This window comes from Peromyscus eremicus, chromosome 2 (assembly GCF_949786415.1).
Source record: "Peromyscus eremicus chromosome 2, PerEre_H2_v1, whole genome shotgun sequence".
In the NCBI taxonomy this organism is placed as follows: Eukaryota; Metazoa; Chordata; class Mammalia; order Rodentia; family Cricetidae; genus Peromyscus; species Peromyscus eremicus.
Genome location: NC_081417.1, coordinates 140,734,084 through 140,760,885, shown reverse-complemented (window position 1 = coordinate 140,760,885; position 26,802 = coordinate 140,734,084). Strand labels below are relative to the sequence as shown.

The 26,802-nt window shown below is 45.9% G+C and overlaps 1 protein-coding gene across 1 annotated transcript; it reads left to right on the top strand.

Moving 5' to 3' along the window:
• Window positions 1-343: 343 nt before the first annotated feature.
• Window positions 344-26,802, top strand: Hdac1 (histone deacetylase 1). The gene is made up of 14 exons (XM_059255025.1): window positions 344-476; window positions 7,811-7,923; window positions 11,925-12,042; window positions 17,626-17,700; window positions 19,988-20,126; window positions 20,584-20,725; window positions 21,627-21,719; window positions 23,824-23,932; window positions 24,013-24,153; window positions 24,730-24,838; window positions 24,925-25,055; window positions 25,374-25,526; window positions 25,978-26,026; window positions 26,274-26,802. The coding sequence occupies exons 1-14, from the start codon at window positions 428-430 to the stop codon at window positions 26,299-26,301; spliced, it is 1,449 nt and encodes a 482-aa protein (XP_059111008.1). The 5' UTR covers window positions 344-427; the 3' UTR covers window positions 26,302-26,802.

The window sequence follows — 26,802 nt, the reverse complement described above, 5'->3', positions numbered from 1 at the left end:
AGTGACCTTGCGCAAGTCTTTTCCTCTGGGAAGCCTCCGCGTAGTCTGGGTAAAATAAGAAAGCTGGCCTCTGATCGTTACCCACGATCCCAACTGTAAAGCGGGGCTACAGAGTTTTCGGAGCCGATCCCTCCCCCGGGACTTGATGGTACGGCCCCGGGTCTCCCCCACCCCTCCGCTGCGGACTTTGGTACAGGCCCAGGGGGCCCGCGGCGGCTTCTCCAGGCTGCCCTTGCCCCCCGCCGAGTTCCGGGCCCGGCCCCGCGCAAGGTGATTGGTTGGAGCGAGGCCCGGGCTGTGCGCCTATAGGTGAGTCCGGGGTGGGAGGGCGGGGCGTCGAGGCTGGCTCCTCCCCCGGGTCGGACGCCTTGAGGAGCCGCGGGCGGGCGGGCGGACGGACTGACGGGAGGGCCGGGCGGTGAGCAAGATGGCGCAGACTCAGGGCACCAAGAGGAAAGTCTGTTATTACTACGATGGTGAGCGGCGGCCTGGCGGCGGGGGCCGGGCGGCGGGGAAAGACTGGGAGAGGCGGCTGGGAAGAGGTCGCGGCTGAGGGAGGAGCCTGGGAGGAGATCGAGGCTGGGGTGTGGGGGGGGGCTGAGGAAAAGTCGAGGCTGAAGGAGGTTGGGGAGAGGAAGTCGAGGCTGAGGCCGAGAGTGGGGGTCGTGGAAGGGGTAGCCTGGGGTAATCCCGGTGGGGGAGATTCCCAGGGAATCGGACGTGAAGTTGGACTGGGACTCCTGGAGGGAAGGCTGAACCTGGCGCGGGGAGCATAATATGATGGAGATGGTTTGGCAGGATTCCCTTTTTCTGCTGGGACCACAAAGGTCCCTCACTGTCCCCTTGTCCTTTTTTTTGGGTGAGTTCTGCAGGACTGGCCACCCGCTTCCCCTCCCCCACCCACCCCTAAGTCTATGAGTGCGGCCTGCAGTTGCGAGTTGGGTTATCGGGCTCCCCGGGGGTGCAAGGGGAAAGATGCAACTTGTTAAAACAGACTTTTCATTGAACCAGCGTGGAGCAGCTTATTCTGTCCTGGGTTGTGTGTCTGTTGGGGCTGGAGGACTCATCGAGTCACATTTCCTGTCTTGAGTTCCCGTCTGAAGGGGGAGCTAGACAATGTCACCAGTACCTTTCTGTGTTAGTGCTGGGATAAGGGGATGGATGTTCAGTGTTGGGGAGAGCACAGAGAAGAGACCTCTGAACGAGCAGGTGTGTGTCAGTGCTTTGGACCCAAGAACTGGAGTGACTCACCGAGCCCAGGAAAGTCGAGGGGACAGCACCTTTATTTGAGAAAGGGTCTTACCAAGCAGCTTAGATTGGTCTTGAACTAAGAGTCTTGCTCATCTTGCTGACTCCAGGCCTGCACTACTTTGTCTAGCTTTTGTTTTCATGTTTTAGGAATAACTGTTGAGTTTTTTAGGGGATAGTTAGCCAGCCAGCCAGTAGGCGTTTGGCTAATTACATCTGAAGTTTAGAAGACAGTTGTTTTTATTTTTGGTAATTGTTAGTATAAAGTAATGCAGATAGTTAATTTTCCATAGAAAAGGATATGATCACTCAGGTTGTAGAAGGTGAAGAAACTCTATGTTGAAATTACTGTTTTTATTTTTTGAAATGGAGTCTCTATGTAGCCCTGGCTGTTCTGGAACTCACTTTGTAGACCAGGCTTGCCACCCACTCAAAGATATTCACCCTACTCTGCCTCTGGAGTGCTGGCATTGAAGGCGTGTGCCACTACACCTGACCAGTTTTAATTGAGAAGAAGTCAGCTAAGAAGATTCAGTGGCCCTGATGGCTCATTTGCCAGCCTGTCTTCCAACTGTTAGCCACATTCCTGTTTCAGGCTTACCTGTTCGGGGGTGGAGTGACACACCTTAGCTTGTTCTTGTTTCTACTTTTGTGTTTTGTTTTTTGAGATAGGGTTTCTCTGTGTAGACCAGGCTGGCTTTGAACTCAGAGATCAGACTGCCTCTGCCTCCAGAGTGCTGGGATTAAAGGCCTGAGCCATGATGCCCAGCAGCCAGTTTTGTTTGTTTGTTTTTTAATTTATTTATTTTTGTGTGCATTGGTGTTTTGCCTGCATGTATGTCTGGGTGAAGATGCCTGATCCCCTGGAACTGGAGTATAGACAGCTGTGAGCTGCCATGTGAGCGGGTCCTTTGGAAGAGCAGCCAGTGCTTTTAAACTGCTAAGCCATTTCACCAGCCCCTCTGGTGTGTTTTTTTTTTTTTTTTTTTTTCTTTCTTGTTTCTTGCTTCTTGTAGATAATAAGCTTCTTGGAGAAAAATTTCTGGATCCCCGGTTCCTAAAATGTCGGGTAGCTCATAATAGACTTAATTTTTTTTTCTTTTGAGATTATAATAGGATTGCGTGATTCCCCCCTCCCTTGCAATTTTCAATAGTAGACGTTCAATAAGTACTTGTTGGTTAAATGAAGAAAGGAGGGCTTGGAGAGATGGCTCGGCAGTAATAGTGCATACTGCTCTTGCAGAGCACCAGCTCAGTTACTAGCACGCTCCTCTGGCTTCCCCAGGTACCTGCACTCATGTGTACCGACATACCCCACACAGACACACAACACACACATAATTAAAATATAAACTAGAATGACTGGATAAAAGGCTCAACAGTTTTAGAACACTTTTGTACTGAGGATTTGTCAATTCCCAGGACCTACGTGGTCACAACCATTTGTAACTCTAGTTCCAAGGGATCCAATGACCGCTTCAGGCTTCATGTGTTAGACATTAATGTGGTGCACAGACATACATGTAGCAAAACACTGATATATACAAAATAAACGATACATTTTTATTTCATTTATCTTGTTAATATACATTCGTGTTTTGCCTTCAGGTATGTGTATATGATAGCATATGGCCTCCTGGAACAGGAGTTACATAGTTGTGAGCTGTGAGCTGTCATGTGGGTGCTGGGAATTGAACCTGGGTCCTCTGGAAAAGAAGCTACAGCTCTTTTAACCGCTGAGCCATCTCTCCAGCTCCCATTATTTTGGCTTTTTTTTTTTTTTTTTTTTTTTGGTTTTTTGAGACAGGGTTTCTCTGTGCAGCTTTGTGCCTTTCCTGAATCTTGCTCTGTAGACCAGGCTGGCCTCAAACTCACAAAGATCCCCCTGCTTCTGCCTCCTGAGTGCTGGGAGCAAAGGTGTGGGCCACCATTTTTGAAGTGGACAGACAATAGATAGAGAGTGGCTAGAGAAGTGAGTACACCAGAAGGTGTTGTCACGGGACCCGAAGGTCGGGGAGTGGGGAGTGCTGGTAAGGACGGGGCAAAGGCTCACTTGTAGTAAGTTCAGAATAAGTGAAGGGAAAAGGACACGTTAGCTTGAGATTAATTGTTTTTAAGACAGGGTCTCGGCTGTGTAGCTCTGCCTGGCCTGGAACTAACAGAGATCCACCTGTCTCTACCTTCAGAGTGCTGACATTAAAGATGTGCACCACCACATCTTTGAGACAGAGTCTTGTTTTGTGGCCTTGAAAGAATCTTTATAAGCCAGACAGTGGTCATAGCACACCTTCAATCCCAGCTGGGAGGCAGAGGCAGGTGGGTCTTGAGTTCCAGGACAGCCAGGGCTACACAGAGGAGACTCCCCTCTCCTCCAGAAAAGAAAGAGTCTTTACATAAAATAATCCAAAGAAGTTGAAGACACAGAAAAGAGGCTGCTAGTGATGGGGTTATGGAGGAGACAGGCGAGCTAAGAAGCCGAAGTCCATCCAGTGTCCTAGTCATCAGTCGGTTTGTGGTCAGGACACAAGTGACAAGGAAATGTGGAGGGTAAGATGGAAGGGTAGAAGAGAAGGAGAAAATGCAGGAAGTCCTCAAGGCGAGGTAAGAATGCTCTTGAGCAGTCAGGGAAGAAGAGCCCTGCACGGGAGGGAGGCAGAGGCAGGAAGACCTTGGTGTTTCAGGCTAGCCTATGCAGTGCAGTGAATACACGAACATTCTTTTCAGGAAAGTGATGGAGGACAGAGTAGGAACTTCAGCAGTTGTGAAATGGGAGCTAGGAGAAAAGTGGACCTCGTTCTCAGAGAAGGGACTAGATGCCCGAGTTTACAGTCACCTTACCTGGTGGGACTCAGATTGGCTGCCTGTCAGGATTGCAGTAGTGGGCAAGTCACCTTACCTTTTACAGGCTGCTTTCTTCTTCTACTTTTTTTATTTAGTTTGTTTTTTTCCTTGAGACAGGGTTTCTCTGTGTAGTCCTGGCTATCCTGGAACTTATTCTGTAGTCCAGGCTGGCCTCGAACTCTGCCTGTATAGGCTACTTTTCTAAAAACTAAAAGGACAGAAGTTTCTAGTAGTGAGAAAGTAGTGAGAAAAAACATTTAGTGTTCGTGATTCTCTTGATTTGATTCCCAGTACTGAAAGAAAAAGGCTTGGTCTAAACAGAAGGAATTTTGTTTGTTGTAGCTTTGGCTGGCTTAGAATTCAATGTGAGACCAAGCTGGTCTCCAGCTCACAGAGAACAGCCTGCCTCTGCCTTCCAAGTGTTTGGATTAAAGGTGTATGCCACTACACCCTGCAAAAAGAATTTCCTTTTTTAAAGTAACCTGATTAAAAACCATTAAGTTGGGAGTGGTGACTTGAACTTGTAATTCCATACTTGGGAGACTGAGTCAGAAAGATTGCTGCAAATTCAAGCTCAGCCTGATCCACAGTGCCACCCTGTCTCAAAACAACAACAACAAAATGACCACTGGAGTTTGGAACCCTGTGGAAGGACTTCCTACCAAATTGTCCCATATAGTCATCCCTCTATGTGTCTGGTTACTTTGAGACGGTCTTACTCTGTAGTCCTGGCTGGTCTCAACTCCCTTCCCCTCTTATCAGCCTATGTGCTGTGATTATATTTGCAAACCACCATTCCTGGTTTCACAGAGATCTTCAGATTAAATTCAGACTTGAAGTAGATGCCCAGAGACCTAAGGTGCCTTTTTGTGTTCTATATTTGGAATCAAAGAGTTGACTTCCAGATCAGTTCTTAGCACTTAATTTTCCTGAGTTTTAGTTTAATTCATTGATTGCTTATTGAGCCTCATGATGTCAATAGTATATTAGTCTTTGCCTTCAAGTCCTATGAATATAAATAAATATGTAAAAACAAAGTGAGCCAAGTGCTCTATATATAGACTTCTTTTAGAGAAAAAAATCAATTACTTGGATCCATGAGGTTTGGGGTCTGAGTTGGTCTTTGTAGCATACAGTTCTTCAGAAGAAAAGATAACCAAACTGGGTGTGGTGGCATAAGCCCATAATCCCAGCAGTCAGGAAGCTGAAACAGGATGATAACAAGTCTTTCACCAACCTGGACTACATGGTGAGGTCCTGTTTCAAAAAATAATTAAAAAGCAAGTAAAGGTGCTTGTCACAAAGCCTGATGACCTGAGTTTGAATTCTAGAACCTGTGTGAAAGTGGAAAGAAAAAACTGACTCTTAGAAGTTGTCCCCTGATCTGCACATGTGCTCTGTGGCACATGCACATATTAGTCACACATGTACAGTAGTAATAATACATTTTAATTTTTTTGAGACAGGATCTCTCTACCTAGCCCTGGCTGTCCTGGAATTCCCTCTGTAGACCACTCACAGAGAGCTACCTACAGTATCTCACTATGTATGGCAGGCTAGCTCTCTAGCCTTCTGCCTCAGCGTCCTGGGTGTAAGGATCACAGGTATTGATGACTATAACTGGTTTCTTTAGGTGTTATTTCCATACAGTAATAGACAACAAGGGTGATTGATGGTGGGTGGGCAGCAGCAGAGGAAGATGGAGAGGCATGTCTTAGTTAGGGTGTCCATTGCTGTGACGACAAACCAGGACCAAACAGCAAGTCAGCAGGAAAGGGTTTATTGGGCTTACACTTCCACATTGTAGTCAAACTCTGAAGGAAGTCAGGACAGAACTCAAACAGGGTAACAGCCTGGAAGCAGGAGCTGATGGAGAGGCCGTGGAGGGGTGCTGCTTACTGGCTTTACTCAGCCTGCTTTTGTTTTATTTTCTTGGAACTTAACTTGATGTATCTGGGGCAAGCCCTTTTTTGTTTGTTTGTTTGTTTGTTTGTTCTTTTTTTCAAGATGGTTTTGGCTATCTTGGAACTCACTCTATAGACCAGGCTGGCTTTGAACTCAGAGATCCGCCTGCCTCTGCCTCCTGAGTACTGGAATTAAAGGTTAAAGGTGTGCACCACGACTCTCAGCCTGCTTTCTTTCTTTTTTTCTTTTTCTTTTCTTTCTTTTTTTTTGATTTTTCGAGACAGGGTTTCTCTGTGTAGCTTTGCGCCTTTCCTGGATCTCGCTCTGTAGACCAGGCTGGCCTCGAACTCACAGAGATCCACCTGCCTCTGCCTCCCAAGTGCTGGGATTAAAGGCGTGCGCCACCACCGCCCGGCTCAGCCTGCTTTATTATAGAACCCAAAACCACCAGTTCAGAGATGCCCCACAGTGATCTGGGCTTTCCCCCATCAATCATTAACTAAGAAAATGTTTACCTGGTCGTGATGGTGGCTCACGCCTTTAATCCTGGCACTATGGAAGGCAGAGGCAGGCAAATCTCTGAGTTGGAGGACAGCCTGGTCTACAGAGCAACTTCAAGGACAGCCAGGGTTACACAGAGAAACCCTGTCTCTGGAATAAAACAAACAACAAAACAAAGATCTACAGGCAGGCCCATGGCCTGATCTTCTGGAGGCATTTTCTCAATTGAGGTTTTCTTCTCTCAGATAACTATAGTTTGTGTCAAGTTGATGTAGATATAGCCAGAACAAGGTAGATTGAACAAATCTTGACTTCCAAGCCTATTGAAGTCATAAGCATGAAGAACCATTAAAAATGTATTATCAGGGGCTGGAGAGATGGCTCAGCAGTTAAGAGTTCTGGCTGCTCTTCCAGAGGACTCTGGTTCAATTCCCAGCAACCACATGGCAGCATACAACTGTCTATAGCACCAGTTCCGTGGGATCTGGCACCTTCACAGGTATACATGTAGGCAGAAACACCAATGAACATAAAATAAAAATAAATCTTAAAAAATGTTTTATCAAGTGGGAGATATTATTAGAGTTGTACATTACGTAAAATGACTGGTGATAACATGGCAGATGGTTTGAATCACAGGCCAAAGACCAGTTAAAGGCTATTTCTATAGTTGAATCACGCAACAAGAAAGTTTGGTTTTATCTATAGGCTGTGGCTTATAATTGCAAGTATTAGTGATTGGTTTATTTGTTGTGGGAAAAGAATTCCTTAAAGGTGTGGTGAGATGACTCCCCTCACCCACTGCCTGCTCTTTCTGTCCTAGTAGATTTTATCCAGTGCCTTGTTTTAGGAGAACATAGGCTAGACTCACCCATAAGTGCTGACTTATGCAGGGTCCCCAGGAATTACTCTTATTCAAGGTTGGAAAGAATCATGGAAATTAGAAATGAATATTAGTGTTCTGGGAGTTTGCTAGGTTCTCCTGGGAGAGTGTTTAACTATGTCATTAAAGGCTCTTCTCTCAGGGCTGGAGAGATGGCTCAGCAGTTAAGAGTACTAGCTGTTCTTCCAGAGGACCAGAGTTCCTTACATCCACATCAAGCAATTCATAGGAAATTGACTGGACTCCACAGACACCTGCACTGGCATGCACATATCCACACATATATGTAATTGCAAGTGGTAGTGCACACATTTAATCCCAGCACTGGTCTAGAGAGCGAGTTCCAGGATAGCCAGTGTTACACGGAGAAACCCTATCTCGATAAACCTAACTAAATAAATAAAATAAAACCATACTTCTTCCCTTCTTCAGGTGATGTTGGAAACTACTATTATGGACAAGGCCACCCGATGAAGCCTCACCGAATCCGCATGACTCACAATTTGCTGCTCAACTATGGTCTCTACCGAAAAATGGAAATCTATGTGAGTTCCTGGAGGGCTGCCCCTGCCTCACCTCATCAGCTGTTCCCTGCCGGCATTCTTCATCTTCCTTTCTCAGCTGCTCATTCACTCAGTGGCTATTTGGCAGATGGATAAAGATTCCCTTTCTTTTTTTTTCTCTTTTGAGATCCTCTTGTCTTGAGTGCTGGGTTAAAAGGCCTGGAATGACAAATTTACAGGCACAGGTACCGTGCCTGTTTTTATACAGTGCTGAGGGGCTTTGTCCTTGTGTGCTAGAAGACTCTTCGAGCTGCACTAACTACATCCCCAGCCTCAGTGTAAACTCATGTCTCCTTTCCAGATACCACTCTAACTAATTTTGTCTGAGCTTCCAATTTTAAAAGAAAAGCTGGATTATATAATATCCCCTAAGTTTAAAATGTTGGCTCAAGGTTTTTGTCTTTCTTTTATTTTTTTGGGTGAAAACTCAGAGCCTTACACATCGGCTATAATCCTAGACTTGATTTTATTTTTTAGCAGGTGTGCAAGCAAAACACATCAGTATATCTGTAGAATAAATTGGGCTCAGTTCTTAGTTTAACCTTTTCTGGAGGCAGTGAGGAACAAATGGAGAGTGTTTTGTTTTGTTTTGGTTTTTTAGGCAGGGTTTTGTTGTGTATGCAGCTCCAACTAGCCCCAACCTTATGCAGTCTTGTTCTCAGCCTCCCAAATACATAGTGGAAGATGATGATCTCTGTGAGTTCAAGGCCAACCTGTTTTACATACATAAAGAGTTCCAGGCTAGCCAAGACTACACAGACCTTGTCTCAAAAATAAAATAAATTTAAAAATCAAACAAGCAATACAAATAAAAACAAAAACAAAAACTCTGACCCCCAGGCAACTTTATTTATTAACATACAAATTAAAAAAAAAAATCAAGCTGGACGGTGGTGGCGCACTCCTTTAATCCTAGTATTTGGGAGGCAGAGACAGGCAGATCTCTATGAGTTGGAAGCCAGTCTGTTGTATAGAGTGAGTTCCAGGACAACCAGGACTGTTTCACAGAGGAACCCTGTCTCGAAACCCCCCCTCCCCCCCAAACCTCCGCTCCAAAAAAATCAAACAAACAAAAATGGCAAGGCCAGTTACCTTTGGGGTTATCCCAACAGTTAGAATGAGGAAGACAAACTCAGGGCCTATGTTACTTTATGGTTTACAGTTGGCTGTTGATGGCTATCTTCGCCATTTGAGTAACCCAGCAATAACAACATCCTCAGCATTTCAGAGACTGAAAGTAGATGAAGTCTCTTTCCCAGATGCCTTTATTGTGTTTTCAGAGCCAGAGGAGACACCTGAGAAAGCAAGGAGGGAAAGTTGACAGAGGAGATGGCCTTGAACTATTGACTTCCTCCTGTCTCCATCTCCCGGGTGCTGGGGTTACAGGCATGTGACCTTACCCCCAGTTTCCTAGCCTTGTGCATGCATGGATACAGGGTGCTGAAGCACTGGGCCAGTAGTATTCATCCTGTAACTTCTAAAGCAAACTCCTGGTAGAATTTCCTTCGTCTTCCAGCACTGCCTCTGCTGGGTGGGAGTCTGGTTTTGTTCTCCCACACTGTCCCTTCGCTGTCACTCTTTTCTCTTGGCTGTGACCTGTGTATCTCTTTTCCCCAAAGCACAGAGCCATTTCGTTTTCTGTCGTGAACCTGATAGCTTTAGGACTCATTCCTGAAAAAAAGCTTGAGCCAAATTGCAAGTAAGTTGCTGTCCATCTCTGACCTGTTTCTATAGCTCAGCACACAGACCATAATGGAATTAGGATTTGAGTGGTATCTTAGAAGCCATAGCCAAAACAGAGATTTTCTTGATGTTTCGAAGAGGGTAAAGGGCTTAATGTATTGTAACACAGCTTGTGGACCCCCTGACAGGACGGGTCACCGGGTAAGGGCACTTGTCACCAAGCCTGAGGACCTGAGTTCAATCCCTAGACCCCACATAGTGGAAGGAGGTTGTTCTCTGTCCCCCACTTGTGCACTGTGGCACCCCCATGCCGACACATGCAGAATAAACTTCAAATGGAAAAAACAAAGCAAAACTCTCGTCTCACTTTCCCCTATGGCTATCTTTGATTTTAAGAAATGATTATCTCTGTAGCTTCCATGGCCTGGAACTTGCGTGTGACCCTGACTGAACTTGTACTCCCACTCTTGCCCCAGCCTCCTGAGTCCTGTGATTCCAAATAGGAGTTACTCTACCTGGCCTCTGGGTGTTTTTGGGGAAACCTAATTTCCGTTTTTTTATTTCTCTTTACATTAAGGATTAAATGAGGTCCAAAATGGGGCCTAGAGTTAGATGCTTGGGTTTCCAGTCAAGTGTACCACCAGAGTAACCTTTTCTGCTGTAATTTGCAAAATTCTACTGCAAGTGAAGCCAACGATAATCTGAACTTTAACTTGTGCACATGAAGGGCACAGACTAAACAATAAATGTTGTGTAAACCCTAGAGAAGAGGGACATCTTTCAAGGTGATCCTTCTCTAAGGCATAGGGAAAAAGGCTCTGTTCCTCCTTCCCAGAACAGAGAAGCCTGTATAGCCCTGGCTGGCCTGGGACTTCTCCATAGACTATGCCGTTCTTAACTCTGGGTAGGATCCCCCGTCTCTGTCTCCCAAGGGCTTTTTGTTTGTTTTTGAGACAGTCTTACACAGTCTAGGCTGGCCTGCAACTGTGTAGTGTGGTCCTGATCTCTGGTCTTCCTCTGCCTCCTGAGTGCTGTGGTAGAGGCATAGGTCGCCATGCTCAGTTGAGACCTTTTGAGAAGAAGGAAGGAGAATTGGTGGCGATGGTCTACACTGTAAGCTCAATACTCAGGCTGAGGTAGGCATATGAATTTGAGGTCAACTAGAACTGCATAGTCACACAGCAGGGTTGGGGTCTAGAGAGATGGCTCAGCAGTTAAGAGTCTTGGCTGTTCTTCCAGAGGACCTATGTTTGATTCCCAGCACCCACATGGCAGCTCACAACTGTCTGTAACTCCAGTTCAAGGGATCTAATGCCCCTTCTGGCCTCCATGGGCATTGTTCACATGTGGTGCACATACATGGAAGCACTCATACACATATGATAAAATAGATAATATTTTGAGGAAAAATGTTGGGATCGTCAGGAAATTTCTAACATGTCAATGTTATTGGGAAGGACTTGATCAGAATTCTTGGTGCAGTGGTTTATAAAAGATTTTCCAGGTGGGCATGATCACACAGACCCTTAATCCCAGCACTCAGTGAGACAAATGCAGAGAGACAAGTCTATCCCTGAATTCAAGGCCTGGTCTCCAGAGCAAGTACCTGGATAGTCAGGACTACACAGAGAAAGTGTCTCAAACCACAACCACCCCTCTCCCCCGTCAAATATAAATATATAGTGGCGCACGCCTTTAATCCCAGCACTTGGGAGGCAGAGGCAGGCGGATCTCGGAGTTCGAGGCTAGCCATGTCTACAAAGTAAGTCTCAGGACAGCAAAGACTAAACACAAACCCTGTCTTGAAAAGCCAAAAATAAATAAATAAATAAATAAATAAATAAATAAATAAATAGCATTTAAATAAATAATATATGTGTGTGTTTGTATATATGCCCAGCATGGTGTGGTGGCTTACATCTCTAATCTCAGTACCTAGAAGGCAGAGACAGGTAGATCTCTAGGCCAACCTGATCTACATCGTGAGTGCCAGGCCACTCTACCCTACATGAGACCCTGCCTCAAAAAAATAAAAACCAAAGTTTCTAGATGTTTTAATCATCTTTAGTCACCCTTCCTTCCCTTGTACTCCTGGAGCCTTTTGGCCCATGACTGTGGTTTTGAGTAATAAGTAATCATTTAAAAGGCACTCAGCTTTGTCCATCACCTAACTGTAACTAATGGGAAAGGCACTGTGCAGAGAAGCAGACAGCAGGTGCTGGGAGAAAATACAAGTGGTCAGCTAGAAGAGTGAAGACTGCCTTGGTCAGGCTAACTTGCCTTCTTCCTGTACTCTCCAGCGTCCTCACAAAGCTAATGCTGAGGAGATGACCAAGTACCACAGTGATGACTACATTAAGTTCTTGCGTTCCATTCGCCCAGATAACATGTCTGAGTACAGCAAGCAGATGCAGAGATGTAAGTATGTTCCATCCCCACCCCACTCTAAAGCTCCCTATTGGATTTCTCTTTCCATGGGGAGGCCCACCTTGGGCCCGTTTAGTTCACAACTGATTTGTCTTGTCCCCCAAAGGTACCAGCATATTCTTTCCTCATCTCATCTGGTTTTCCTTGTCTCCTGATCGTAAATAGTAGAGTTGGACTTTCTCTAGTTAGGGTTACAGTGCTGTCCAGGCGTGCTCTGACTGTAATGGGAAAGGCACTACTTAGAAGCAGACAGTAGCTGGGCAGTGGTGTCATATGCCTTTAATCCCAGCACTCGGGAGGCAGAGGCAGGCGGATCTCTGTGAGTTCGAGGCCAGCCTGGGCTAAAGAAACAGCAGCAGCAGACAGTAGACACTGGTCCTGCACTTCACTTCCCCTAAGATTTCTATTAGTGAAATGGGATGAGCTGTGTGGCTTTTGATTCCTGTCCAGTTGTATTTGCTCTAACTTCATATTTAGAGTTTAGAGGCTACAAAGGACAGGCTAGATGATGCAATCTTTGAGATGAGGTGATTCTACCTCTGTCCCCTGGGACCTGAAACTGCAGACAGAGTACATACATCCATCTCAAAAGCCATACCTTGTTTGTAAGAATTGTGATTGCTTTTAGCCATGGGAAAGTGTTCAAATCTGGGACTACATTGTCACACCTGAGGTCTCTTTTGTGATTGAAGTGTCTGCTTTCTGAATTGACAAAATCTTGCTGACTTCAGGGAGATCAGTTCATTCCTGCAGATGATTTTAGGGGTTTCTGTGAAACAATGACAAGACTGAACTCAGTTGTCAATAAAACACGCTCTTTTTAGAAAAGCAGCCTGTGTCACAGCAAGAAAATGAGCTTTCGGTTTTTTTATGCATTTATTTTTTATGTGTTTGTTTATGCACACATGGGGGTCAGAGGACAACTTGGAGTTGAGTCTCCTGCCATGGTGTGGTATCTGGGGGTCAAAATCAGGTCAGCAGGCTTGCTGGCAAGAACCTGCATGTTGAACTTTCTTTTTTTTTTTTTTTTTTTTTTTTTTTTGGTTTTTTTTTTTTTTTTTGGTTTTTTGAGACAGGGTTTCTCTGTGTAGCTTTGGAGCCTGTCCTGGAACTCACTCTGTAGCCCAGGCGAGCCTCGAACTCACAGAGATCCGCCTGCCTCTGCCTCCCGAGTGCTGGGATTAAAGGCGTGTGCCACCACTGCCCGGCATGTTGAGTTTTCTTGATGGTCTTGGTTTGAATACTCATGGGTCACCTAGTCCGCTTTGTGTGTTGTGTGGCTGTGGCTGTGCTCACTTAGGGTGGGTGTGGCTGTGCTAAACGGGTCTCAAGCTTGCTAGGCAGGTGCTGTACCAAGAGCTGCTCACCTCTCCCTTTGTGTCCTTTTTTGTTTTCTTTTAACTCTATAGGTGTTTTGTTGGGGGTATGTGTGACATTGGCAGGGGTGAAGGTCAGAGGACATCTTTGGGGAGTAGGTTCTTTCCTATCATGGGTTCCCGGGATTGAACTCAAGTCATAGGCTTTTATGACAAGTGCTTTTACCCACTGAACCATCTCTCCTGCTCAACTATGTGTCTTGACCAAGTCCTCGAGCCTCTCTGAGGGTGACCTTCCCTGTCTTATATTTGAGGTTAATGCATTCATCGTACCTACCTTCAAGGAAAAATAGCTTTAGTATTATATGATATCCCTGTTATTCACAAATCTGTCAAGGCAGACAAAATACAAGGCCTTCAGGAATGTACAGGTTCTATGCCAGTATTCTGGTTTCTTAGAGACTGGAAAGTTATGTGTTAAATATTCGGTCTGTAATTTTTTCATTGAGAATAAAGGTAGGCATGGTAGTCATCTGGACAGATGACTCAGTGGTTAGAGCACTGGCTGTTCTTCAGAGGACCTAGGTTTGATTCCCAGCACCTTCATGGTGGCTCATAGCCATGTGTTCCAGGTGATGTGATGCCCTCTTCTGGCCTCTGTGGGCACTGTACACACGTGGTACACATTCATAATATGGAGGCAAAACACCCACAAACATAAAATTAATCCTAAAAAATGAAAAGAAAAGGTGGATAGGATGAAGGTCTCAACCTCTTGAATCCTTAGACTTGGTTCATAGTGTTTCAGGAATCCAAATAGTAGAGACTTTAGATGTCACTGAGTGCAGTGCTTTCTGAAATGTCTACCCTGTCAGTAAGCAGAGCCTATAAGATCTTTATTAATGGTTAATAGTGTTAAACCATCCGAGTGTATGTGTGCTCTTGGTGCTCTGAGACTTTGAGAGCCTTGGTCAGTGTTCTGCTCTGCTCATAGTTAGTAAATCAAAATGGGAACCTAAATAAATGTAACTTCTGGAGCACATAGTCAGAACATGGAGCTCATGGTAACAGCATGAGAAAGGGGCTGGAGAGATGATTGCTCAGTGGTTAGAGCACTGGCTGCTCTTCCAGAGGACCCGGGTTCAGTTCCCAGCACCCACATGCTGGCTCTCAACCATCTGTACTAAGAGCTGGTGCCCTCTTCTGGCCTGCAGGGATACCCGCAGGCAGAACACTGTATGTATAATAAATAAAAATAAATCTTTAAAAAAAAAAACATTGATAGCCAGGGATGTCATCTGGGCACTTGGAAGACTGAGGCAAGAAGATGAGTCTTCAGGCTGTCTGGGATATAGAGGAAGACCATGTATCAAAACAAAGAATGCATTTGTACTGAACACTGGCACAGTTCAAACACAAGAGTCCAGGCCAGCCGGGGCTACACAGTGAGGCCCTGTCTCAGAAACCAAAACAGAGCGTGGGTTTGGTGACGACATCGGCTTGTAATCCTGACGTCGAGAGGCCCAGGAGAGGGATGGCCTCCAGTTGAAGGCCGCCTTCAACATAGTGAACGAGTGAGCTACAATGTGAGGCTTGTCTCAGAACAAAAATAGTTATCAAAAATAATGAACATCCATGTTTCCTCACAGCCCAAGAAAGAAGACACGTTGAAGACCCCTGGGCACAGCTTCTTGTTTCTGTGCTTTGCCGGTTCTCTTCCAACTCCTCACCCCATTCTGTGACCCTATTACCAAGGTGTAACTTGTATCCTAAAGTTAGTGTTTAATCCTAGACAGGTTTCTACAGTGCTGCCATTGTTGTTGTTGTTGTTGTTGTTGGAGATAGTGTCTAATGCTCTCTAGACCTGTTTGGTATTTGCTGTGTGATCTCAAACTCACAGAGACCTTCTTTTTTAAAAATCATTTGTTCTTATTTTATATGCATTGATGTTTTGCCTGCACGTATGTCTGTGTGAGGGTGTCGGATCTTGGATTTACAGACAGTTGTGAGCTGCCATGTGGGTGCTGGGAATTGAACCCAGGTCCTCTGGAAGAGCTGTCAGTGCTCCTAACTGCTGAGCCATCTCTCCAGCCCCACAGAGACCTTCTTAAGTGCTGATATTACAGGCATGACCCTCCCTGCTTGCTCTATCTCCTAAGTTGCTGCTTTTTTAAGACAGTAGTCTCATGTAGTCCAGGTTGGTCTCGAACCATGGAGCTAAATGAAATCTTCAGCATTCTCCTTCCACCTCCCAGGTGCTGAGCACAAGTGTGAGTCGCTGTGCTTGGCACCGTAACTTCTTGAAGCAGGCTGGCTGTGTGAGCTCTGTGTTGAGTTGGGTCCTGATGGTTAATCGTCCTCTCATGTCTTTATCACCCATCCCCTCCCATGAGGGTGTCAGGGAAGGTCACATCCTACAAAGGAGAATAAACTAAGACCTGCCCCTAAAAGGGAAAAGCCAGAGTTGGGGATTTATTTGCCCTCGGATAAATAGCTTGACCCCAGGAACCAAAGTTCTTACTGACATAGCGTATTTCCAGTGTTTACCAAGAAAGTGAGGAAAAGCCATCTACTGCCCACTCCCTAACTCAGCACCAGATTTGGGGCACTCTTCAAGGTAAAGTAGCACTGGAGTTGGTGACTCTGTTATAAAAAAAATAATTTTTAGCCGGGCATGGTGGCGCACACTTTTAATCCCAGCACTCAGAAGGCAGAGGCAGGCGGATCTCTGAGTTCGAGGCCAGCCTGGTCTACAGAGTGAGTTCCAGGACAGGCTCCAAAGCTACACAGAGAAACCCTGTCTCGAAAAAAAACAGAAAAAAAAAATGTCTATGTGTTTGGTGGGGGTGGGAGCATGTTACAGTTTATGGGTGAAAGCAAGAGGAGTTGACTCCTTCCTCCTTTCTGGGTTACAGAGATTGAACTCAGCTCTCCAGGCTCACACGGCAAGCACCTTTACCTTCTGAGCCAGCTCATTGGCCCAGAGTCGATATTTCTGGAGGATATTGCAAATATGGCTTTGTCTCAACAGTGCCATAATCCAGGCTGGCCCTTCCCATCCTTCTCCTCTTTCTCTGCTTTGGGAGCCCTATTGATAAAACACTGGAGCAAGAAATAAGAATGTAGCCCCACTCCTGCCCCCACCTCCATAATTTCCCTTTGTATGAGAGGACACAGCCTGGGCTTCCTCTGACACTCCACCCTCCAGGTGTGTTTCCTGTCTGTTTGGTTTCATTTGCATTAGTGTTTGCATGTGTCTCTACATGATGCCCTACTTTGTACTTTTACCTCATGGGCTTGAAATAACTCCAGTTGTCACTTGGGGGTGTAGTAGAAAACACTGGGCTGTGGTAGTCAAGACACCTAGATCCTATTCTCCTGCTACTACCTGGTTATACAGCCTTCAGCAAGTCACGTAGCTCCTTTGCATGTCGTCGTTCCAGTCCTGTCTTGGCCAATTCTTGGAGTTTCAAGAATCAAATGAGAATATATATATGAAAGCACTTTGGAAAAGACCAGGATACATTTTTCAGGCCTTTGGAGAGGCAGCAAAGTGTGAGGCATGAATTTTGCCTCCAGTATTTATTAGTAGTTCACCTCTCTGAGCTCCTTCCCCCATTTATAGGATTGGACCAAATTCTACCTCAGAAGATTGTGTGAGGATAAATGCATCAGGTATTTAAAGCACTCAGCAGCATATGGAATGCTTTTGGCACAAAGCAAATAATTATATAGGTCTCTGTTCACTTCATCTTTCTGAGTCTATTTCTTCATTTATAAGATCGGAACGAATTCTACCTCAGAAGATTATGTGAGGATAAATGCATCAGGTATTTAAAGTGCTTAGAAGCGAGCGGCATGCCATAACCACTATTCTGTAGGCTCCTTTAGCAGCATTTTCCAAGATGCTAAATGCTTTTCCCTATAAAATTTCTAATGCTAGTGTACAGTAGCGCTAGCTGCTCAGAAGGCTCAGGCAGCAGGATAGCGTAAGCTGGCGTTGAAGACCACTTGTGGAACACAATGGGATAATATCTCTAAAATGGGGGGAGGACAGGACTCTTAAGTTTCCCACTGACTGGTTGAAGTGAATATCATTATTGCTTATTATAATTGGTAGCCTAAATCTCCAAGAAGTTCACCTGGGCTAGAACCTGAGTCTAATTGTTTTGCTTTTTTTCCTCCTCTGGCTCATAAATATCTAAATTAAGAAACTGAAGGAATTGTGGAAACTAACCTTTTGTGTATTTCTTTCAAGTCAACGTTGGTGAGGACTGTCCAGTGTTTGATGGCTTGTTTGAGTTCTGCCAGCTGTCTACTGGTGGCTCTGTGGGTAAGGAAACAACATCAGTTCCTGGGGCTGTGCTAGACTGTTCCAGTGAGATGGATCATCTGCCGCCTTTTAGATGAGGCCCTGGGAGTGTGGCCTATGACCACTCAGTGGTGCTGTGGGTTTTTACTTTAGATCTTTGACACAGTACTGACAGGTGTTCTTAACTCTTCTTCTGCCAGGAGAGCATATATACAGGAATCTCCTGCAGGCCTAAAGAGTTCTTAAGACAGTGTATATAAAAGCAATTTGTTAACGGCAGAGTTCTTTCTATAAATGGAGGATCAATATCACCTGTGTCTTAAAAAAAAGTGAGGTCATTAACTTCTGGTGTCATAATGTTCCTCACAAGTCATTGCCACTGTGGTTTCTGGGTTACCTTAGCATTGCCCTAAATATGCAAATGCAGCCATGTGTGGCTTAAGGATGGGGACAAGAATAATGTGAGATTAAATCAAATACCAGGAAAAAATACAGGGGCAGCAGTGATGGCCCAGCACTGAAGAATACTTATTACTCTTGGACAGGGGTATGCTTCCCAGGCCCCGTATAGTGGCTCACAACTACTAACTCCAGTTTCAGGGTGTGCAATGCCCTCTTCTGATTTCTGAGGGCACCAGGCACTAACATGGTGCACATAACATCCATGTAGGCATGCATATACCTTCATGCAGGCAAAACACTCATACAACAGTAAACACAATATACATGTGTACTGAAACATTGTTTAAGACAAAGTCAGTATGTAGCCCTGACTTACCTGGAACTTGCTAAGTAGACCACACTGGCTTCAAACTCAATAGATCCCGCTGCCTCTGCTTCCCTAGTACTGGGATTAAAGGTGAGCACCTCCACACCTGGAATACAGTGAATTTGTTTGTTTTTCTAGACAGGATTTCTGTGTGTAGCCCTGGCTGTCTTCGGACTCTGTGTAGACCAGGCTGGTCTTGAACTCAGAAATTCACTCTGTCTTGGAGTGCTGGGATTAAAGGTGTTTGTCACCATGCCCAGCAGTGAATTTTTTAAATTTGTTTGTTTGTTTATTTTGTTTGGTGTGATTTTGGTTTTGATTTTTGTTTTTTGTTTTTGAGACAAGGTTTCTTTGTAGACAGTGAATTTTTTTGTTTGTTTTCGAGACAAGGTTGGTTTCTCTGTGTAGTTTTGGTGCCTGTCCTGAAACTCACTTTGTAGACCAGGCTGGCCTCGTACTCACAGAGATCCTCCTGTTTCTGCCTCCCGAGTGCTGGGATTAAAGGCATGTGCCACCACCACCCGGCAATAGTGAGTTTTTAAAATTTATTTTTGCTTTTTTTTTTTTGACAGGGCCTGTATGTAATCCTATGTAATATGGAATTTGCTATGTAGACCAGGCTGTTCTTGGACTCACATATTGCCTCCTGCCTCTGTCTGCTACAATTAAAGGTGTTTGCCTCCATGCCCTGCTCAGTGATTTTTTTAATAAATAAGTGTACACCCTTATCCTGGTGGTGGTAATGCACATCTTTTTTTTTTTTGGAGCTGAGGATCGAACCCAGGGCCTTGCACTTGCTAGGCAAGTGCTCTACCACTGAGCTAAATCCCCAACCCCGGTGATGCATATCTTTAATCCCAGTACTTGGGAGGTAGAGGCAGGTGGATCTCTTGAGTTCAAGGCCAGCCTGGTCTACAGAGTCAATTCTAGGACTGCCAGGGCTACACAGATAAACTCTATCTCAGAAAAAAAAAGTATACCCTCTGAAATATAATGTATGAGTCCAGTGTGGTGACACATGCCTATAATTCCATCATCACTAGGGAGTCTGAGGAAGGAAAGTAACTAGTTCAAGGCCACCACGAACCATATATACAATTATAACATCCTCTAAGTATATACATAAACCAGTTTTCTTCAGGATCTTTTCCACATTTTTTGACTGTGAACCACAGTAATTAATACTTTTACAAGTGCAGCATTAGAGGATACCCAAGTGTCTAGGCAGTACACACAGGTATGCACTTATTCATTCACTGACACCAAAATTATTCACACACGTACATACAGAAAAAAATTACCTGTATTGTTATTCTAATACTTTTTGTTTTGTTCTACATAAAATCTATACGACCCACTAAATTAGTTTTAGAGTGTAAATGGGTTATTCTTGATTTAAAAACGTACTCCCTATTGAAATGAGAAGTGGGTGACTAGTGAATTTTATAGTCTGCATTATATGAAAACCTGTCCCTCTCTGGGTTCATAGGGGAAGGGGAATGGGTTAGTAACAGACTCATGTTCCCTTTCTGTGCCCAGCAAGTGCTGTGAAACTGAATAAGCAGCAGACGGACATCGCTGTGAACTGGGCTGGGGGTCTGCATCATGCAAAGAAGTCTGAAGCATCTGGTTTCTGTTACGTCAATGATATCGTCTTGGCCATCCTGGAACTGCTAAAGTATGCCTGCCTGGCCTTGTGTCTTGGAGGAGCATCTTAGGCCAGGTTCCCACTTCCCTCTCCCCCTGGGCTTACCTCCCTAGTTTGCTTTTCTTATGGTGTGCTGGCTAGGATGTGTTCCATGAGTGTCTCTGGCCATCCTTTCCTTGACGGGGTCTTGGTTTGATCTGAGCCCACGGCAAGATCTGGGGCAGGTGCTGCTCAGATCCTGCCTCCAGAGTGTCCTTGTGTGACTGGAGTTGACCCTGGCTGTAGAGTAGGAAGATCGGACATGGTCGGCTTGGTCAGGCCTCTGGAGACACCGGGCCGCTCTTCCACCTTCCTTCAGCCAGTTTCCACGTCTCTGGTGCTTAGAGATACCTGAGGGAGGCAGCTAGCCCGGTAAGCTGGGACCTGGCGCCCTTGGCGCGTCCCATCCCCAAAGAGCCCCAGACCTCTGACCACCTTCTGATCCTAGGTATCACCAGAGGGTGCTGTATATTGACATTGATATTCACCATGGCGATGGTGTGGAAGAGGCCTTCTATACCACGGACCGGGTCATGACTGTGTCCTTTCATAAGTACGGAGAGTACTTCCCAGGAACTGGGGACCTACGGGTGAGAACTCCCTTTAGGGACCAACCACCTCCCTTTCAGCTTTAACTCTCCTATCCTGTGCCACTAAAAACTACTTCCTGCCTCTTCTGCCATTCAGAATACCACACTGGGGAACCTACAATATCTTTCATTGTTTATTCTGGAAGGGGGATGTTGGAACCCAAGGAGTCAGAATTTGGGGTTCTCTGGTTCATTGTTCCTCCCTGCCCACCATAGCTCGGTTGCATCACACTATTATGTCACTTGAGCTTGAATTTGGAGTGAGGGATTTGGGTCTTGGGAGTCATCTCAAAGGTTTTCTATTTTTAGGTCACCTTCCCCTTTAGCCATGTGACTGATAGCAGTGGGTTCTCCCCAGAACACTTCGTGAAAGCTTGACTCTAATGTAGACCAGTTGATGGACTTGTGCCCTTCCTAAGTCTGCTCCATCTGTTTCTGTCAGCATGAATACACTGAGATCTCTGCCCTCAGGTGGAAGATGGCACTAATTGAGTTGTTTGACACAGCGAACATTCAAAGAAGTAGCTTTTCCTAGTTTGAAGTCAGTTGGAAGAAGCTTTCTTCTCCTATTGTTGCCCTCCATGGCTTCCTAGAAAGAAGAAGAGGAGAGGAGTAAACTCTGGGCAGAGTTGTTGGGGGTAGGCTGTACTTCTGTGAGCACCTGCTTGCTGGCTCTTAGCTGGAGGCAGAAACCCTGCGCTGTGGGGTAGGATATTGAGTCTGTCCCAGTGCAGGTTCAGGAGTATTGAGAGGTGGCAGTTGGGCTTGCTGTAGCCTTTCCATCTCATGGGCTCATCTTGTCTCTCACAGAACCACTGTCTCTTTCCTTAGCCTTCCAACCCCATCTTTGAATCGCCTTCTATTTGTCTTTCAATTTTATCTTAATGTCCCTTTTGATTAGGATATTGGGGCTGGCAAAGGCAAGTACTATGCTGTTAACTACCCCCTCCGAGATGGGATCGATGACGAGTCCTATGAAGCCATTTTCAAGCCAGTAAGTGCCTTAATTCACTTCTTGGGCTACCATTGGGAAGCTAGGAAAACACCACCATAGCTGAGAGATTGCTCCTCACGGTGGCTGATGGGGGAAGGAGAAATGTTTAACTTTGACCTTTGTGTAGTAGTGGGAAACAGACCATCTATGTGGTTTGTTCTTGCCTTCTGTGAGTCTGGCCATTGCTTAGTACAATAACATGTAAGGCACAGTCTTTGTGGGAGGTAAACAATATGTACTAACAGTCTGTGGTCAGTTGTGTGCCAAAACTTTTCCTGGGGGCAACACGTCTATTCACCCCAGATAGGGATCCCACAATAGACCAACGTACAGACACCACCAAAGTCCCACTGGATGAACCAGTGAGTTTTCTTGGGGTCACTTACAGAATAGAAATGACTCAAAGAAAGCTGCACCACCAAAGCCCACCCAGCAGGGGTGACAGTTCACAAGTAGAGCTGGGACCCTGAAGCACACTGCACAGCCCCGAGGCCGCTCAACAGGGTGTCCTTTCCAGGTGCCTGAGTCGGTCTAAATCTCTTCCAGACAGTTCAGCTGGTTTCTGTTTCTTCTAGGCATCTAGTCTGGTCTAAGAACCTTCTTTGCAGCTTTTACTGCTTACGCTGGCAGGGAGCAGTCCCAGTTTCAGGGACTTCTAAAGCAGTTTTAATTCCTTTACCTTCCTGTTTAAGGAGCTTCCCCGCAGGGTGGACGTAGAGTCTGTTACACCACACTGATGTTTTTGTTGTTGTTTATTATTTAAGCAGAAGTTTATTAGCAAAGCAGAGAATACTCCAAAGAAAGATGGGAGCGGACTGATCTGACAGTGAGGGTAGCAGCCCTCAGTGTTTCGTGTCTCCACACCTTTGGAGTCGGCTGCTAGATTATTTATTCTTTTCTTTTGTGGTTGGGGGGCTTGTTTTTCAAGACAGGACTTCTCTGTGTAACAGACCAGGCTGGCCTTGAATTCAGAGATCCGTCTGCCTCTGCCTCTCAAGTGCTGGGATTAAAGTTTTGCCCTACCACTGCCCGGCTATTTATTTTTACATGAGGAGGTACCTGTGTGAAGGAAGGAGGTGGAGACTGACAGGTGGCATTGGACAGAGGAATATCTGCAACCTAGAGATGGTTAGTGGGAGTATGGAGTGGTGTGCAGGCTGTCTTAATGTGTGGTGGGAGAATGGAAAAAACTAGGGCTGGAGAGATGGCTCAGTAGTTAAGAGCACTGACCGCTCTTCCATACTACTTGGGTTCAATTCCCAGCACCCACATGGCAGTTCACAACTGCCTGTAATTCCAGTTCCAGGGGATCTGACACCCTCACACCAACGCACATGGAAAAAAAAAAAAAAACAAAGAACGGAAAAAACTGGTAGGAAGTGGATGTTGGAGCTTACCACATGTTTTAAAGATCTTTGATGCATGTCAGGGTCTGTATTTCAAAGGGACCTTGCATGCCATGTTGCAGTATTCAATTAATAAACAGAAACTTAATACAATATTTAATATAAGTGATGTGGTCACTCAGCCAAGTGCCTACTATGTACCTAGTAGTAAAGAGGACAGAAGCTTCAGTTTTGGGCTTCTGAGTGACATATGTTTAGGTTTGAGAATCCAATAGACGGCCGGGCGGTGGTGGCGCACGCCTTTAATCCCAGCACTCGGGAGGCAGAGCCAGGCGGATCTCTGTGAGTTCGAGGCCAGCCTGGGCTACCAAGTGAGTTCCAGGAAAGGCGCAAAGCTACACGGAGAAACCTTGTCTCAAAAAACCAAAAAAAAAAAAAAAGAGAGAGAGAGAGAATCCAATAGACAAAAATAAAATGGCTCCGGATAAGGCTTAAATCCATAGGGTCAAATGGGTAGAGCAGATACAGCTAGAGGTTGTGAAGCTCCCGAAAGGAAGCAGCTTCCCGGAAATCATCCAAAGCTCAGTTGTTAGAGCTGTAAGTGTCTTTACAGATGCGGCCCAATTGGAAAACTCCTGTCTGCCACACAGTAAGGGGAAATGAAAAGGAAGAAAGTGCTGTGCCGTCCTGTCTACCTCGCAACCTCACGTGCTTTTTTTTGATTGATGATTGATGATAACTAAGGTGTGTCATTGTAGGTCATGTCCAAAGTAATGGAGATGTTCCAGCCTAGTGCAGTGGTCTTACAGTGTGGCTCAGATTCCCTATCTGGAGACCGGTTAGGTTGCTTCAATCTGACCATCAAAGGTGAGACCAGGTAGCACACACAAGGGTGGGCAGAGTCTGCTGGGTTCCCCTGAAAGCCAACATTCCTTTTCCTTCCAAAGGGCATGCCAAGTGTGTGGAGTTTGTTAAGAGTTTCAACTTGCCTATGCTAATGCTGGGAGGAGGTGGATATACCATCCGTAATGTTGCTCGGTGTTGGACTTACGAAACAGCCGTGGCCCTGGACACAGAGATCCCTAATGGTATTAACTCCAGGAACAGGTTGGGCTGGGTGGGAGCTGGACCTTTTGTACCTTCATTTACAACTTCTTTTCCATTTGGCCATAAGGCCTGTCATACCCATGATTGAGGCTTCTGCCTATTCTCTCGTGATAGGCAGACTGTAACCATCAGTTTTTCCCTAGTCTTGTCTTCTCTCCCTCTTGTTTTCGGTGTGGACATTATCGGTTTTTTAGATGTTGGGGATTTCCACTGCCTAGGCTAGTGAATAGAGGAGTGCTTAGTGTTCTACACCAGGGCTTCACCTTTCCCCTCCTAGAGACACATACTCCACTAGTGTTGATAATAGAGAATGCTGTTAGATTAAGATTCTGGCCAGGTACAGTGGGTCCCAAGTGTATTCCCAGCCCTTGGGAAGGAAGCTCAGGCCAGCCCAGCCACAGGACCCTGTCTCAAAAAGATAGAACAGAAAAAAAAAAAAACCTTTTTAATTTCACTGTCTTGGAGGCATTCTCCTCTTTACTAGGTGGGTAAACAGCTCAGAGAAAGCACCATATGCTTCTCTGGGCTGTCTTGACCCCTCTCCCATGCCCCCTCAGAGCTGCCGTACAATGACTACTTTGAGTACTTTGGACCGGACTTCAAGCTTCACATCAGCCCTTCTAATATGACTAACCAGAACACTAATGAATATCTGGAAAAGATCAAGTGAGTGTATTGCCAAGCCACCTGTGTGTTGAACAGGCCAGGTCTGCTTTGTCTCTAACGGAGCCTACCTATCCTGTTAACCATAGGCAGCGGCTCTTTGAGAACCTGAGAATGCTGCCCCATGCACCTGGTGTCCAAATGCAGGCAATACCTGAGGATGCCATCCCAGAGGAGAGTGGTGATGAGGACGAAGAAGACCCTGACAAACGCATTTCCAGTAAGACCTAGATCAGGGGCCCGTACTCCCTGCTCAGTGGGCAGCTCCCAACTTCCCTTCACTTCTCATCTCTTCCAAGTTCTGCCCAGCTGTTAAGAGACCTTAGTATTGACCCCTTACTCCCACCCGTCTTGGTATCTTCCTTGATGTCTTCGTGGAAGGGTGCTGAGGGTGGAACCCAGGGCCTTCTCATAGGTAGGCAGGCACTCTACCACTCAATCCCTGTTGCATCTCTTGAAGGACACTCAAACATTGGGCAGAGATCCTCAAATAGCCCCTTGCTCTCATACAAATGTTTCTCTGTCCACTGCCTCCCAGTCTGCTCCTCTGACAAACGGATTGCCTGTGAGGAAGAATTCTCCGATTCAGATGAGGAGGGAGAAGGTGGTCGTAAGAACTCTTCTAATTTCAAAAAAGCCAAAAGAGTCAAAACAGAGGATGAAAAAGAAAAAGATCCAGAAGAGAAAAAAGGTGGGTTTGGATTGGACCAGGACTTGGGTTTATGTAGGGCACAGGAAAGAGCTGACTGAGGCCCAGCCAGCTTCTGGGGAGTGTTAGTTAACTGAGTTCCTTGGGCCTTTCAGCGGCTCCTAGAAGTAGCAAGACCCACAGAACAATGACTCTTGGTCTGTGCTGGCTGACTGGGCCCGACTCTCACATACCACCACCATTTTCCATTTTCCTAGCACTTTGCCCTGGTTCCCAGGGGGCTGCCTCTGCCTGGGTTCTGGCTAAAACTGGCTGGGAAACTGGTCTAACCTGTTTGTTTTCAGCCAGACTCACCAGAGACCTGGGATGGGCTTTTCTCATTTTTCTGTAACCAGTCAACTGTAATGTTGAAGGGGTTTCAGGATAGAAGAGTCCCCCTGCCTGAGCAGGGTCTCGGGAGGCTTTCAACCATCCCTGTGCTCTTATGTTCTAGAAGCCACGGAAGAGGAGAAAACCAAGGAGGAGAAGCCAGAAGCCAAAGGGTGAGGAGAAGCTGTTGGCCATCTCCCTGGCATTGGAGCCTCACCCATGTCCTAGCGCTGGGAGGGCAGGGAAGGCGCAGGGCCAGCTGGGCCAGCTTACAAAGGCCCCTTTCAGGGTCCAGTCTGTGTGTCTGCAGAACTGGGAAGCCAGCAGGCACCTGGGGCAGCCAGGGTCCTGTGGAGGTCACTAGAGCCATGCTTCTGCTTCCAGCCCTCTAGGTTTCTCATGAGTCCGTTTTCTCCGCAGGGTCAAAGAAGAGGTCAAGTTAGCCTGAGCAAGATCTGCAACTGTGGCCTCTCCAAGTTCCTCACTTCTCCCCAGTCTCTCAGATTTTATATTTTCTATTCCTCTGTGTATTTATATAAAATATATTAAATATAATGTCCCCAGGGACCAGAGCCCAGGGCAGTGGTGCTGGGGGAATTCTTCCCAAAGACACCTTGTCCATCCTGCTCAGGTCTTAGTTTTGAACCATGTAGGGTCTGAGTGGAAAGAAAACAACAAGACAAAATCCTGAACTGCCAAGTGCCTGCTTTAGGAGCTCTGTTAAGATGCCCTTATGAAGCTTTCTAGAAGGGGTGACTGGCTCTTCTGGGGCCCCTTAGGTGTTTTCAGCCAATTTTAGATTGGTGTACCTTCCCACTGGACTCAGGCAAGCAGAAAAACTCCGTTGCCCTGTCTTCCCCCAACTCTGCAGGTGGAGGTGTTAGCCCAGCTTCCTTTTTGAGATATTTTCCTTTTGTGAGACTTTGTAATAAAACAACACATTTCTATA

Bases quoted from the DNA above. Each gene is read 5' to 3' on its own strand.
- Hdac1 (XM_059255025.1), top strand. From the start codon at position 428: ATGGCGCAGACTCAGGGCACCAAGAGGAAAGTCTGTTATTACTACGAT. The intron at 477-7,810 runs GTGAGCGGCGGC...TCCCTTCTTCAG, and splicing joins AGTCTGTTATTACTACGATG to GTGATGTTGGAAACTACTAT. The intron at 20,726-21,626 runs GTGAGAACTCCC...CCTTTTGATTAG, and splicing joins CAGGAACTGGGGACCTACGG to GATATTGGGGCTGGCAAAGG.